The following is a 15414-nucleotide window of genomic DNA, read 5'->3' as shown; positions in this document are numbered from 1 at the left end:
AGCATGGAGGCGGGAGGTGGATTGATTTTGATATTCTGAGCCAATGTTTGATGACGGGCGACTCAAAGTGATGGACAACTCTGTGATGTTGCTCCCTCAGAGGACATAAAAGCTTCACTCAGGGATCCCCTCCACAGTAAGCCCCTCCCAATAGCAATCTCGTGTGTTGTGACCTTCTCCTGTGAATTTTGACCTCTGCCCTTTGAATTTGAGACAAACATGCAATAAAGCTGCCGTTACATTTAAAGAGTCGTCCCCCTTTCTCCGACAAACTCTAGATGTGAAACTACCACCACATCAGACAGACGATGACATCAACAAATCCAACCCCAAGAATGTACGTATATCTGATTTCCTTAATGTGTGTAACCCTTGGGGTGAAAGGAGGGGTGGTGAATAGCAGTGCCTTCCATCACCATTGGACTAGCCTCCGATGATCAAAGACGGTACGAGTGCAGAGGAGCGCAAAGCGAGCATCATGAGATGAACAAACACATTCTTGCTGGATCTCTTCATGGGTTTCATCATCCCTCGCCAAGTTAACTACTGACTGACGATACTTCAACACATTGCTGTGACACCAGTGCAACGAAGAGCACAACAGACCAGAGTCACCAGAGTCGGACCAAGATATACCATATCCTTCCCATCCATCTGAGCCAAGAATGGGATCAATGCACCACTCAATAGCCCTTGTCGAGGAGGAAACAAACAGACTAGATAAAATTTGTCAACAAACCAGCAACCATCACAATGTGGTGTGCTAACTAGGACCATTTGCAAGGACCAGACACCGACAACATCAACAACAACAGCAGCAGCAGGAGCAGCGTTGGGGGAGCTTCCCCTGTTCTCCCCTCTGTGACTTGGGTCCACTCAGTGCTTCTGCAGCCATAGCCAAATTAAGCGCCTGGGGCATCAGCCTTGGCCGAGCTTGCATTTCGGGGGCCCCGTTGAGAAAGGCGTGAGGGATAGAGATATGGCACTGGTAGAGGGGGTGGGTGGAGTCGGGAGAGGACGGGGGGGGGGGGGGACGACGACGACACACGGTGGGGGTGAAAACACACAACACGCGCTTCAACACAAATGGAAGCTGGCTCGTTAGCGCGCTAGCTATAGCGAGCTCCATGGAGATTAACATGCTGCTCGCCATTCTCTCTCTCTCCGCTCCCTCTCTCTTATTCTGGCTCGTCATAAATATGGTTACATCTGCAAGTGTAATCACTCCATTGTGCTCCGATTTTCTGCTCGGCTGGACGGCAGCATGGCAGGCCTGCTTTTCAACACCTTCTCTCTCTCCCCTCCTCCCTTCCTGTGTCTCTGTTACTGTCAATTCTCTTTAGTCTCTTTTGGTCAGCCACCCCCTCTCTCTCTCTCTGCGTCTCTCTCTCTCTCTGGCCACTACTTTGGCTGCCTAGACCCTGGTGTGTGTGTCTCATAGATTACAGAGCTCCGGTCGCTCAGGTAGCAATGAGGACTCACTAATCTGGCCGGGGGTTTGAATTACACATAATTGCCTTGGCACTGTGATTGATTTCAGCCCTAGAAAGGAGAGGAAAAGACTCCTCTCGTCATGCAACCCCCACAACCCCACGTACACCCCCCGCCACCCCATCCCTTCCTCCTTGCCCCCTCTCTTCACCAGCACTCCAGCGAGCAGCGGCCAAGACTCTCCCTCTCTCTCCCTCTCTCCATCTAGTAGGAGGCAAAAGGAGGCTTTGAAGAGATCAAAGCCAAGGCCGGGAGCAGTTGCGCGCCCTGGGAATACGGGAGAGAGAGGGGGGAGAGAGAGGCGTTCTTCTCCTCAGACCTATTTTCCAGCGTCATGTCGGATTGCAGCTGTATTGCATTTTGCCAGTTTTACTTAATGCTCTGGGTTTTGACTTTGACATCAGTGATCCCCCACCCCCCTTGGTTCCTTCAATAACAAGAGGGAGAAAAGAAAGAGAAAGAGGAAGGAGGAAAGAGAGGGGGGGGGTGAACGAGAGAGTGAAAAAAGAAAAAAAGATCTACAGGCTGATTTTTATTTTCACAACTCCATAATTGGCCAGTTCAAAGGAGAGCGGGGTGGGGAGGGGGAGGCAGCATTTGTTTTCAATTCCGCGGCTGATATGAAAGGAGCGACAAACTTTTATGGGTTTCCCAAAAAATTAAAGACAGGCTTTTTTTCGCATTCAAAAAGAACGGGGTGTTTTTATGGCTGAGACCACACAAAATGAATTGATAGCAAACCCCGCCTCCCTATCCGCCCACAGACAGCTTAGCAGACTGCTGTGTGTACGTGTGCACATGACCGTGCGTGTCATGTGCGCGCACGCACGTGTGTGATGCCCAGTCAATGTATGCGTTACAGATTGTTAAAGGAGTGAACAGTTAGATGTTTGCTGCAGAAAGGCACAGAAGTAGAAAAGCACAATGAGGGAAAAGTGCACAGAGCCCACTTCCATCTATTCATTTAACCGCTCGGCTAATAACGCCTGGTGGCGAGGAGGCAGCCCTTTGTACTGCAGCTATGCGGGCCCTATACCAACCTTCTGCACTAGGGACCATTAATATTTCAGCGCTGTCAGATACACATAGCATGTTTGAGCCTCTTTAGCACTCTCTCACACACCCACAGCAGCATGCACAGAAATAATGAGCTTCTGAAAAATATGAAGAAAGACATTTCAGAGAGACAGAGCAAGAGAAAGAAATGAGAGAGAGAGAGAGAGAGAGAGAGAGAGAGAGAGAGAGAGAGAGAGAGAGAGAGAGAGAGAGAGAGAGAGAGAGAGAGAGAGAATACTGACCAACTTCATACAACAGAGCTGCTATTGATCATCATAGGCTGTTCGTCCAGTAGAAGGACAAAGTCAGGGCTGTTTCAGCCTGCCTCTCTCTGAAGTTTGGACACACAGCCAGCAGGATTAACACCCATGTATCACCCCTGTGGTCCTATTGTTCCCCCTTTTACTGAGGTTTACTGCCTGGAACACTGCTGGATTCTGTATAGAATGACCTACTGGCTGACAGAAAGGCATTCAATGAGTCCATTCTATTTTATTTTTCCTTTAAAAACGGGGGGAGAAAAAAGTAAGAAAAAATGTACTTTTATGACCGGTAGTGGGAACAGCGAGGTACTGTGATCGGCTTTCAGCGGCGGAGTAGAATCAAGATTCAATTAAGCCTTTTGAAGAGTTAATTAGATAAATTAAGAGAAGATTACTTTCTGCAAAGCACACTGTACAACTAAAAATGTTTTGCCTTCAAAACAGCTTTATCCAAAGCCTCCATTTCATATTTACAATAATATGGTGAAAGAATGAAATGAAGAGTGCTTTCCTTGGATGCCGTGATTCAAACAGGGCCTTATCGGTGCATGGCGTTGTAAGAGTTGGGCTCTCTTTCTCCAAGCTCCCACAGAGAGGCTTCAATGGAAGCCATGCTGAGAGAGAGTCAGAAGTTTTCACCCACACAATCCCCTCTGAGGACACGTAGCCACAACAACAAGGGAGTTTGTCGACAACTGCGCGACAGGGGAGACAAAATAAAACCGCACACACACGCATGCACTGTTGCTGTTGCCACTCCTCCAGCCTGGGCACAGACCTCCGCAGCCTCACTCCTTAATGGGAAGCCCACACCCACACCACTACAACGAAAGCACAGGGAGCTAACCGTGTGTTCAGAGTATATAATGTAGCGGTTCACACATGCCTCATCCTGGCCTTGGAATGAGTCCTACCAGAGCCTTCTCTTCTGTGCATCGCCTAGAATGTCGCACAGCATTCCTATTTCCTACTAATGTCACTCAAATAATAAAGATAGAGAGGGCCATGGCCTGTCCCCCTAAACCCCCACCCATATATATTTAAAAAAATAAATAGATGCCAAGGGACAACCTCGGCGCAGCCCTCAGCTCGACCTCTAGAGATCAGCAGCAGGCAGGGTGGTGAGGAGTGAAGCCCCGTCAGCAGGTGCTGTGGTCTGGGGTACGACAGCCTGGCTGGCTCCATGGAAGACAGCCCCTCCGATTAAAAAGGGTCATTGCACTCACAATGAACAAAAACGGCATGTTTCTCCAGCCTACAATGGCGTTTGTTAGAAATTTGGTTTCTGTTCTCCGCTTTGAACGGAGAGCTCGATTTTGAGTAAATGTATAACACATCCATAAAACAACACGTTTTACGTTTACGTAGTATCTCTCAATGTATTATTGCCACCCCATCTTCATTTCATCAAGTTGTATTCCATACTGCAAAATGCAAGCCAGCTGCAATCCTGGCAAGACATGAAGCTGGAATCATGTAGCAGGACAAATTCAAATTATTAACCATCACCTTAATTTGGTATAAAGTGTTATATAGTACATACGTACATAATACATAGGCCTACTGTATGTTCAGAATTCAGATTAAATCTAATCTTTTGTGCAATATGCCAATTTAAAAGGACCACTTCACCCATTTTCAGCCCATCTAATATATATAGTTCATATAATTTGTCCTCATTAGAAGATGGTAGCATTTCTGTCATTTTGGTCTGTCTCATGAGGCATGTGGACAGTTCACAAACCTGCCAGTGACATCATCGGTAGGCAGGCTTGTACATTTCAGACAAGATTTCGAACTCAAACAAACAAATCAAATGTATTAATGAAAGAACACTGGCTTCTATTTCAGCATGCTAACTTTCCAGGAAGGGAAAGGCTATAGTTTCTATATTATCTCCATTGATGATGTCATTGGTGAACAGAAATTGAGTATTAGTAAAGACCAATTATATGAACATAAGGTTGGAAATGGGTGAAGGGCTCCTTTAAGCATTGTCCAAAACAGGAACAGGTTCTTTTGGTGAGTTTAGTGATAAAGAGAACATCAAAAGTTATATTCTTCATTCACTGTGAAAGCATGAACAACAGTTCTCCAATAATTGAGGGAAGCCACAGGGCATACCGTCAGGCATTACATTCCTTTAAGCTATAGTGAAAACACTGAGACAAAGCTTCATCAAACACACAACACGTGTGCAAACACACACAGTCACAGGCACAGACACAGACACAGACACAGACACAGACACAGACACAGACACACACACACACACACACACACACACACACACACACAGTAGCGCAAAAACTAACTGAAACAGTCCCATCCCAAAATCATACGCCTCTATCGGTCTCCTTATTTTTCGTGTTCTTATCTTACACAGAAACAAGCTGGTCTTTTTCAGCGTAGGCAGGGTTGTGAATCATTGGGCCAAGCTCCATTTAGACAGATGAAAGACATTGATAAGGCGATTGCAACCACATGGAATCATTAGTGCCGAGCATATGGAGTAAATGTGTCAACCAGCATCACTGTACGTTACAATAAAAGGACTAAGAAGCCAGCTTGGTGTTAATGGCATTGTTTATAAAAGCATTGAGGCCCGGCGGTGCTTCAAAGGGACCCCAAGGATGCACAACTGTTCCTTCTGTGTGTGTGGGGTCCCTCACGCCTCCCTCATACTCACATATGCACACGCGGTCACGCGCTTTGCTGTTTGTCAGACCTGCTGTTTGTCAGACCTGCACAGCAGATGACAGTTTGATTCTGTGATAGGCGTACTGCTTGCTTGACTGAGGGAAAATAATGGTGGTTTGTGGCTGGAGAGTGATAAAATAAGGTCATTGCTCCAATTTTCCAGATGTGGCCCTAAAACACTATAGCCTACTATGGAAAGGAAATAAGCAATATTTTTCTTTAAAAAGCAAAATGCATATATATTGTCTCTAACTAAAATGTGGTTGTATGGAGTCAGGCCAGCTGTTCTGAGAGCAAAATGACACATGCATTCCTGTGTTTCAGTCAGCATGGCCTCATGTTGCCGTGCACCTAGAACACCATGGTGGGGAACAGAGGGCTGCTGGAAAATGTAGTGTTCATCTTGCACAGTGTAACTTTGACTGAAGGTAGTAAGGGGCTAAGAAGGGCATGAGTTTAAGGACAACACATGGCACTCTGAGGAAGATGGGGGTTTGGGGTAACGGGGACACGGGAGCAGTCCCTGGCAAATCCTGTTAGGTAAGCCCGGGTTAGTGATTCCACGCTGCGAAGACGCCGGCTAGCTAGATCCGTCACGTTCCCGCTACATCAAAGGAAGAGTACTATGTCCTCCCCCCACCCCCAGGGTCTCTCATGCCATGAGGAACTGCTACTGAAGGCCCGAAGGGAGAAATGGGACAAGAAGAGTGAATGTGGCGGGGGGGGGGGGGGGGGGGGGGGCACTAAAACAATTTTCTTCATCTCTATATTGTTGTCCATCAACTCAGCAGTCTTCCATGTGCCTCTCAAAGAGACTGCAATGCCGTTCTCGTTCACTGTACTTACAGAACAATAGTGATCTTGACATGGAAAGTATGAATCAGGCAGCCATGGACCGTAACAAACAATAAAGACACGGACTGAAAGAAAGACTTAGAAGAAATACATTTTCTCTGTTATCGTAGTACAGTACACAATACTACCCTTTATTCAAACTGTTGGCTTGGCTGACTGTATATGCACGGTTGCAGTGATTTCAGGTCAAACATACCTGTGTATAGTTAAATGTTTGGTGAGGTGATGTTTTTAATAGCTTGAGGTTTGCAAGACCAACTTGATTTTTAAGTACTTCAAAAAAGCTACATAAAGCCAAACCCACAGTCCTTTCAGCCATTACCTTCTGCTCCCACAGAATACCAGAACATGTCTACAAAGTAATTATGTTCTCCAGATCAAACTGCTAGGACATAATATCCAAATGTACGAAGATTTCAGTGCCCAGTGTGTGTCCATTTTAAGTCTTATTAAATCAACACTGAAGATTTTACTTCATGGGCCATCTTCACAAAGTCTGAGGCCAGAGAGTGACTCCAGGTCTCCTTTCTGAGGAGTTCTGTATTCCCCAGCCAGCCCCTAAGGCTCCGACAGGAGGAAATATGAGCCATCACACACGGACAAGTCCCTTTAAATAATCCAATATGCCACTGCAAATCCTCACATGCCCCCACTGTGGTACTGGGTACACACACACGCACGCACGGTCGCACGCACACATGCACACACGCACACACGCACACACACACACACACACACACACACACACACACACACACACACACACACACACACACACACACACACACACACACACACGGGAGGGGGCCTTGCCCAAAACAGATGAAAAAGAGACAGTTAGAACAACAAGGTTAATCCACACCGAACAAGTACCATAATCTCTTCAATTTCCAATTGGTTAAATGGGCGCCAGTCCTGAATGGCAAGCGAAGCCAGAGCTCCTTTCATGTGGTTACTTTATGTGAAGAAACCGCAGCAGTCGGGGACGGAATACCGTTAACTCTCTCAACTGCTCACAATTAACTACAGCTCTCCTTTTGTGTGTAATGGACGACTCGCTGGGATAGCATAAAGATTATCCAGTCTCTCTGAAACATAAAAATGAAATATGGAAGCACCTCCAAGTTGAGAACACATAATATTCTGTATCACACACACGCGCGCGCGCACACACACACACACATACGCACACACTCGCACGCCGCACACACACACACACACACACACACACACACACACACACACACACACACACACACACACACACACACACACACACACACACACACACACACACACAATGATGAATAATTATTGTGCAGCATATGTTTATCTTATACATGATCTTTGTGCCGATCACAGATGTTGTCACTGCGGCTCTCACACAGTAAAATTCTCAGGTGTTCATTTAACTCTGGGAGTGTAAGAATGGACCATAAGGGACCCAAATGAACACTTACATCTGGGTCCGTGCCCTAAATGTAAAATGTTGGGTTATACAAAGGGGCCGTTTCTTCAAACCAACACTTCTGAGACCACCTTAAAAAAGGAAAAAAAATCTGCTGACAATCAGCAACTCCCGACAGCACCATCGCCATCATGACTGGGCGGACAGTGTGGAGGAATGTCATGGTCAATGGAAATCAATCTAAACTGCTGGGGTTGGGGTTGGGAGTGGGAGGTTGGGGATGGGGGGGGGGGGGCGGGTGGAAGAGAATGAAAGAGAAAATGTGCCTTTGATCTCGGGTTGAAAACCGATCCCAGGCCCGCAGATACTGTGGCTGACTGGCTGGCTGGCTGCGGTGGCCAGCGGCAGCAGAGAGAGAAGAACAGAGGAGGAGGAGAGGAGAGAGCAGAGCAATGAGTGAGAGAGTTGGCATGTACTGAGAAAGACCTGAGTGTGGAGAAAGACTGTGTGTGTGTGTGTGTGTGTGGGGGGGGGGGGGGGGGGGGGGGGGGTACGCGCATGTGTTTGTATGATTCCTCATCTGCCCTGTCTCTCTCTCTCTCTCTTTATTGGTTAAGTGAGAGAAACGTATATAAAATGACTACCGTTTTATTGAAGACAGGGCGAGGGGTGGGGGGTGTTGGGGGGGGGGGGGGGGTGAGGAAAATTGGGGCAAATAAAAAGCAGCCAGAGTGAATGAAATGAAAGTAAGTCTTTAAAGGGTTTTGGCAGGGAGCGAGCAGGCCTGACTTGGCTTGGACTAATTCATCTGCGTTGAGGGGTAATTTCCTCAACACAGTCAGACGGTCTTCATATAGGTCTTTCAAAGTTTGTCAGTCGCTATGATAGAATATGTAGTGGAACGTGCCAGACAACAGGCCATTAATGATTAGAATAAGTTACAAGACATTGTATCCACAGTTTCATAAACTGTTAGATTTATTTGTAAACACGAAATGGTAAATCATGAGGTCATCAGCCCAAGTCTAAACCACCCGTGTCCATATACAGTACTTTCCCTCTTCTACAATAACAGCAAAGAGGAGAGCAATGGAGCAATGTAGCAAGAGCAATAATTTAACATTATTCATTCATCGATCGAGTTGTAAAATGTACATGATTGAAAATCCTATGTGCGCCCCCTCCCGTTTCTAAAAACTTGTTGTAATAATAGTAATTATTAAAGTATTCACAGCAATCAAACTTTGCATTCATCCTGACAAAACCAACTCACACATATAGGAAAACATACACCATCATCTAGGGAATTATCCACAGTCTCCACACTATCATAGCCTAAGTTGATGAGACTTTACACTGAAGCAGACAGCTGCTAGCATGCCCTACATTTTGTGTCTCGCTGGGGAAAGAGATTGCAAACGGGACACACACAGGAAGTAGTAAGGAGCCCCCCCTCGCAATAGCTCCTGAAATCAATACAGTCACTGAGACATGGAGTAAAACAACACACAGGTTCTTCCAACTCTTTCTGCCCAGGCAGATATGAGTGATGTTGCCTTTAAGACCTTAACTCAGCCATGCTGGGCAAATTGGTAGGGCTTACTTGGGCCCATGTAGACATGCATCACTTAAGGTTTTAACAAGATGAGAAATAATATGACTGATGCTAATCTACTGGAAAGTATGGTTGGCATTCAGTTACCAAGAGGCACGTATGGTTGCCAAGGGGACGGAGCACAACAGTGCTCGTGTAGCCTATGTGACCAAGTATTGCACCATTATTGCAACACAACAGTCACACATGAAACTAAAAAGGCCCGAGGATGTATAAGTATGTATATCCGGTATAAATCACGAGGAGAGGTTTGCGTGGCAAAAACACTCATAACCTAATCATTATAATGTATATCAGACAAAAGCTAAACCCAAATCACAAAATCCCTCAAAAAAACCCATGAATTGCAACAACAAAACCTATATCCACCTTAGATGAAAACTGAAAACTGCACCAATAAAACCTAGACATTGACAATACAAACCAAAGGTAATGGCTTGACAGAAATATATAAGTTAAATAACTTACTTGAATAAAATATCTCTATCTCAATTAGAACTATAAAGACTCAATACTTGTGGCTTTTGTCGTCAGACACGTTAATCCAGCAACACTATAAATTCATTTTAATACAAAAAATAAAAAATAAATAGACTAATACATTGAATACTCACATGACTACTTTTTATTGCCAATTATGAATCGCAAGTGTTTTAATTCCATCACAGGGAAGTCGATATTAGATTTGGCTGATTATTTACGCCGAAAACAGAACCACTGCTAACATAACATGTCCATCTCACTCTCTTGAGCGATCATGACTGCATGTCTGATCAATCGAGCCTTTTTGATGATCCGTTTGGTTTTGGTTCGATTCGACTCGGCTTTGAAATCTGTGTGTTTATCTGTTCATCGTCATGATTTTATGGAGTTTCTTATACACTTCATGGTTCATTAAAATATATAGTATACATTGTAAGTGAAAAGCATTGATGTATTTATATAATATAAAACTCTTTTATGCATTGCAAAATCAAGAGTTGATACTGACCGTTCTGGGCATGGGCGGCGACAGGGAACCGTTGTTCATATAGGAGTCATTGCTCATGTTGGTCATCATGATGTAACCTGGGTAGCCTGAGTATGGATGGCCTTTATTGTACATGTCCGCGTGCTTCACTGAGAACGGCAGAAGAACAAGACACATGTCAGCTATACAGTATGTACTACAACTGCCATTAAACAATACATTAATAGCTAGACTAGATACGTCTGTGTGAATATCTATTGATTGATTGACTTTATTGGAGAGAAATAGCATGGGTCAAACATTTGCGCTAAAAGGATAACACAACAAAGTACTGGGGACTTGTTTCCAACTGCATAAATCAATTAACTACAATTGATTTGATAATTTATTATCGCTACCATTTTATCTACTGTGGTCAGCATGTTACTTTCCCTACCCATACACATATACATTTTATTCACGCCAACATTAGAACTCGCCTCAATTCTGTCAATTGGAGTTTTAAATAAAGTGTCAAATTTTAATAAATATATACAACAATTCAGAATGAGATATAGGCCTACACATTGTTCAGTTTGTTTTCACATTAATGTGGCCCCCGTAACACGAAGTCCAGCTGCGTGTGTGTATGTGTGTGTGTGTGTGTGCCACGACAAATGATATCGCTGTCGATCGCTTTGACCCCATGCTCCTGTGTTGCCACAGCCTTTTGTTTGTGCTCTTTTATTCCGGTCTCGGAGAGGAGGGTCGTATTATACACGGAACAATGGAGCCCCTCTGTGCCAATTAGCACCAATTAGACCAACATACAGACTGTGTCAAAACAAGGGAGACGCCCCAACTGTTCCTCTACTGCCTTTGACCCAGGAGAGGAGGAACCTTTTTCATAAAAGAGGCCCCACAATACATCACAGCCCAAATGCAACACCACACACTCACATCACTGCTTGGTGGCTGGCCGACGCATGCTGGGGTAATAATAAGACAGGGCCAGGGCAGTGGAGTGTGTGTGTAGACAAATGGCAATGTGGAGTCGACCTAGTAGGAGAGGGCTAGTGTTTGGTTTGCAGGGGGAGGGTTGTCGCCATTCTCAGGATTTGTGGAAGGAGGAACAGAGAGGAGGCACATACTCCTTGTCAAGGCTTGCAGCCAACCAGGTGACAATATATGGGACAGACAAGAGACCAATGAACTCAGCTGAGTTGCGGCAACACTGCATGTGCCTATTTCAGGGTATTGTAGGTCAATTTGATAACAACAATAACAAAGTCTGGTACCAGATGTCGTTTTAGACTCCCACCCCAAGACTCAATATGATTTTATCATTACACAAAAAGTCCACATCAACTATAACGATGCTAATAAATGCAATATTTATATCATTAACTAGAAAAGTCCTCTATCATCTTACTCTACAGGTTTTTTGGCCCCCACCATAGAGAATACCAGAATATGAGGTAGGTAGCAGGTAGGAGTGTCTATGAGGGTTTGCAGCATGTCTTGACTAGACTAAAATCATATTTCAAAGCAGCAGAAACAGAGAATCAGATAAAAATGATACAAGTGTGTGACTGATCATGTTAATGTTGTCTTTCTCTTGGTGTCCTGTGATGGTATATAGTGGTTAAGAACTCATGTCACAAAAAAACACAATAAAGTATTACATCTGGTTAGTATGGGTCTCCCTTTTGTGGTTTTCCTCTCAAAGTTTCATACAATCTCTCAGGTGTCCAATCAATAATGGGAGGAAAAGAAAATACTGTGCTAAAAAGGAGAGCATTGCTCACCCCCCCCCCCCCCCCCCCCCTGGCAAATTACTGGTGAATTGTTTTAATAAGATATGCTTGTGGGCTGATGAAGAGCGTTTCACTTACCATCATCTGGATGCTCTCTGTGTTTTTCATGATACGAGTCATGGGATATTTGTCTAACTCCCTATGAGGGGAACAGATATAAAACAAATTAATTGATATGGAAAACTTTCATACAAAATATATACAGTATATATAAACACATGTCAGACCCTGCTGCCTAGACCCAATGCTCTATCCGTTCTGCTTGTCACAAAGAAGAAACAAACGAAAGCATGCATTCATGCACACAAACATACTGACAACGTTGCCTGTTGGATGGGTGATGGAGCAGTCTGCAAGACTCTGCATCAACTCTTGAACCACTTCTTTATGATTTTATGTTCAACAAATTAACTTGTTTTCACTACTATCTCATGTCCACCCTTATTACCAATGTCCCTGTTTCACATCCAAAACAAAACACAAATAAGCTCAGGCTCTGGGAAAGAAGGAACTTGTGAAGATAAATAATCAAATTCAAAATAATTAAATAAAAATGGTCCAAATGGAAGTGTAGCTACATTTTTGACAATTTTCACTTCCTCAGAATGAAATCAACAGAGGGTTTTCCTGCGTTGCGACAAAATTTGCCTCACTTTAGAGATCACCAGCACATCTATTTCTCAAATGTCTTTCTCGTCTTGAGTTGGAATTGGTTAAGAGGACCTCCTGCATTGGAGTTCACACCCCTCAGGCTGGCTTCACGCTGGGCCTGGCAACTTCACTGGATTCCCAATTAACATCCAGCCTCCGTCCCAGGAGCCACCGTGACATTTGTTAGTGTACGTCCAAGGCAAGATGCACTGAAATTCCATTACCCCTCGGAACAGACAGAAAATATATTTTTTTACTCCAGCTCCAACTGTTGGAATGATAGAGAAGTTTGTTCTTTATTTCTGAGCTCCAGCCTTTGAGTGTATTGATTTTAATGGAGGCATGCGCAGAGATGATGAAAAGAAAGAAAGAAATTGGACTCAAAAGATGTGTGGAATTTTACAGTTTGCATTGGCTCAGAGTTTGGAAGCAGCATCATTAGTCAAGTCAACCATGCTGGGTCAGTATGAGTCGTTTAGGAAGCATTTAGGATTCCTAAAAGCAGAATGCAGAACTCTTCATATTTATATGATTTTTTTATGAACGCAACACATACAATCTATCTCAGAGCATTTTATTCATCTTATTAAATCCAAATCTTAATTTCCCTCATTGCTCCATATTCCCAAGGCAACCACAACTATAGGAATTATTTAAATTATGATTAGGCTTATCCAGTATGATTTTTCAACATCATGAATCACGAATAGGCCTAATAATAATAATAATAGGCCTAATGGTGTAAGTAGCCTAAACACATCCAACCAAAATTATTTGAATTCGATTAGACAATTTGCATTGCTGACATCCTTAGGGCTTTTATACCAAAATGAATCAACATGTTTTTAAAGCAGATTTAGGCCTCATGGCTTTATTACTCACAAGCCTGTGTTTACATCTGATTAGGACTGTCTATGATACACTGTCTGTTACGCTGCATACGCATATCTTACAGGCCCATTTGGTCAAAATGTCCCTGACATAAATTGTCTCTGACACACTCACACTCACACACGCACGCACACACACACACACACACACACACACACACACACACACACACACACACACACAAACACACGAATGTCCAGCACAAATAAATGGGGTGACTATGGTGTATTTTGCCATTAAAAGTCTTAGATTATATGCTACATCTTAATTGCTGGAGGTGCAGTGATGAACCCCGGGTCTGCCTAGCTCAGCCTCTCATCAGTAGGCTACCTAAAACTCCCCTCCCAATAATAATAGTCTAGCCTATACTACTTACATCATGACTGTTGCTGTTTGGACTTGTCTCCGACTCGTTACTAAAGACGACTTGATATCGGCCAAGTCGCCCTCCTCCTCGGAATGACTGAGCTCGGCGAAAATCTGTTCTTTCTGCGGGTCTCCCTCGTCTTTGAAGGGGATCATCTCGTCCGTAGCGCAGAGCTCCGGGTCGCCACCGCCGCCCGATAGCTGTGGCATCTTGATTTACTGACGACAACAACCCGCACTGTCCAAACGGAGTGCGACAACGAACACGTCAAAACAGTTAGAGAAATCCCCCGACAACACCGGAAAACGTCCTGCAAGCAAGCCAAGCAGGCTGCCTCAGCAACACCTCTCAGTTGAAGGCTTGAAGCGTGGCGTGCAGAGGAGGAGAGGAGAGCGGCGTGCAAACACACGCTGCTGGTTGTTTTTGTTGGCCAAAAAGCAACAGGAGTCTCTCGCAAGTAGCCTAGAGGCAGTGAAATGTCAAAGAAGTGAACCTAAAACAGGACCAAAAACCGGAGATGCTGTCGTTTAGGAAGAGTTGTTGTTGGCCTGATTGCACGCTTCAAACAGCGGCACTTTAGATAAATAAACACAGTCAAAATCACATCAGTTCGTTTTCACGTGACTATGATGAGAGAACGCTCCAGTGGGTGAAAGATAAAGTATTTGAAGAAAGGTGAGACGTGCGTATTTCCTCGTGCCAGTGGTCCTCTTGGATTTAATGTCCTTGAGTAAAGTACGGGGTTTAAAGAAGAAGGAAAAAAAAGTCAAAAAACAACTTCTGGGTTTAAAGAAGGTAGGCTAACTGTGATGGGAAATGTCACACAGCCACAGCTAAGTAGTATAACACCGCTACCTACCACGTAAACAACAGGCTACGCATTGATCTGTTAATAGGCCTGCACATAAAATACATCCTCGGATTGAAAGAAGCCGAATCAAAAGAAGTCATAAAACCAAAGAATGACGAGGATAGAACACCGACTTCCGAACTGGAGCACTGCTCCAAGAAAGTAATGTAACTGTGTGTGTGTGTTGGTAATGTAGCTCTGCCCTCTCTCTCAGTCTCTCATTCTCTCTCTCTCTCAGTCTCTCTCTCTCTCTCTCTCTCTCTCCCTCTCTCTCTCTCTCTCTCTCTCTCTCTCTCTCTCTTCCTATCAGCCCCCCCCCCCTCTCTCTCTCTCTCTTCCTATCACCCCCCCCCCCCCCATCTCTCTCTCTCTCTCTCTGTCTCTCTCTCTCTCTCTCTCTCTCTCTGTGACTGTGGATGGGATGGGTGAGAGATGAAAGGGATCCAGACTCTGATTGACACTACACCGATTGACACTCCTGAGAGAGACTGCAGATTTATA

At 44.5% G+C, this 15414-nt stretch overlaps 1 protein-coding gene across 1 annotated transcript in view; it reads right to left on the bottom strand.

Annotated features, from left to right (window-relative positions):
* lef1 (lymphoid enhancer-binding factor 1) overlaps nt 1–15062 on the bottom strand; it is a 61583-nt gene extending 46521 nt beyond the window's left edge. The window contains 4 exon segments of the mRNA XM_080760021.1: nt 10380–10507; nt 12233–12293; nt 14073–14113; nt 14116–15062. Of these exon segments, the coding sequence (XP_080616147.1) occupies nt 10380–10507; nt 12233–12293; nt 14073–14113; nt 14116–14272 (387 nt within the window). The 5' untranslated portion in view covers nt 14273–15062.
* Nucleotides 15063–15414: the final 352 nt, after the last annotated feature.

This window comes from Protomyctophum bolini, assembly GCF_963924005.1.
Source record: "Protomyctophum bolini genome assembly, chromosome: 3".
Lineage (NCBI taxonomy): Eukaryota > Metazoa > Chordata > Actinopteri > Myctophiformes > Myctophidae > Protomyctophum > Protomyctophum bolini.
This window is presented reverse-complemented; position numbering and strand designations above follow the sequence as displayed.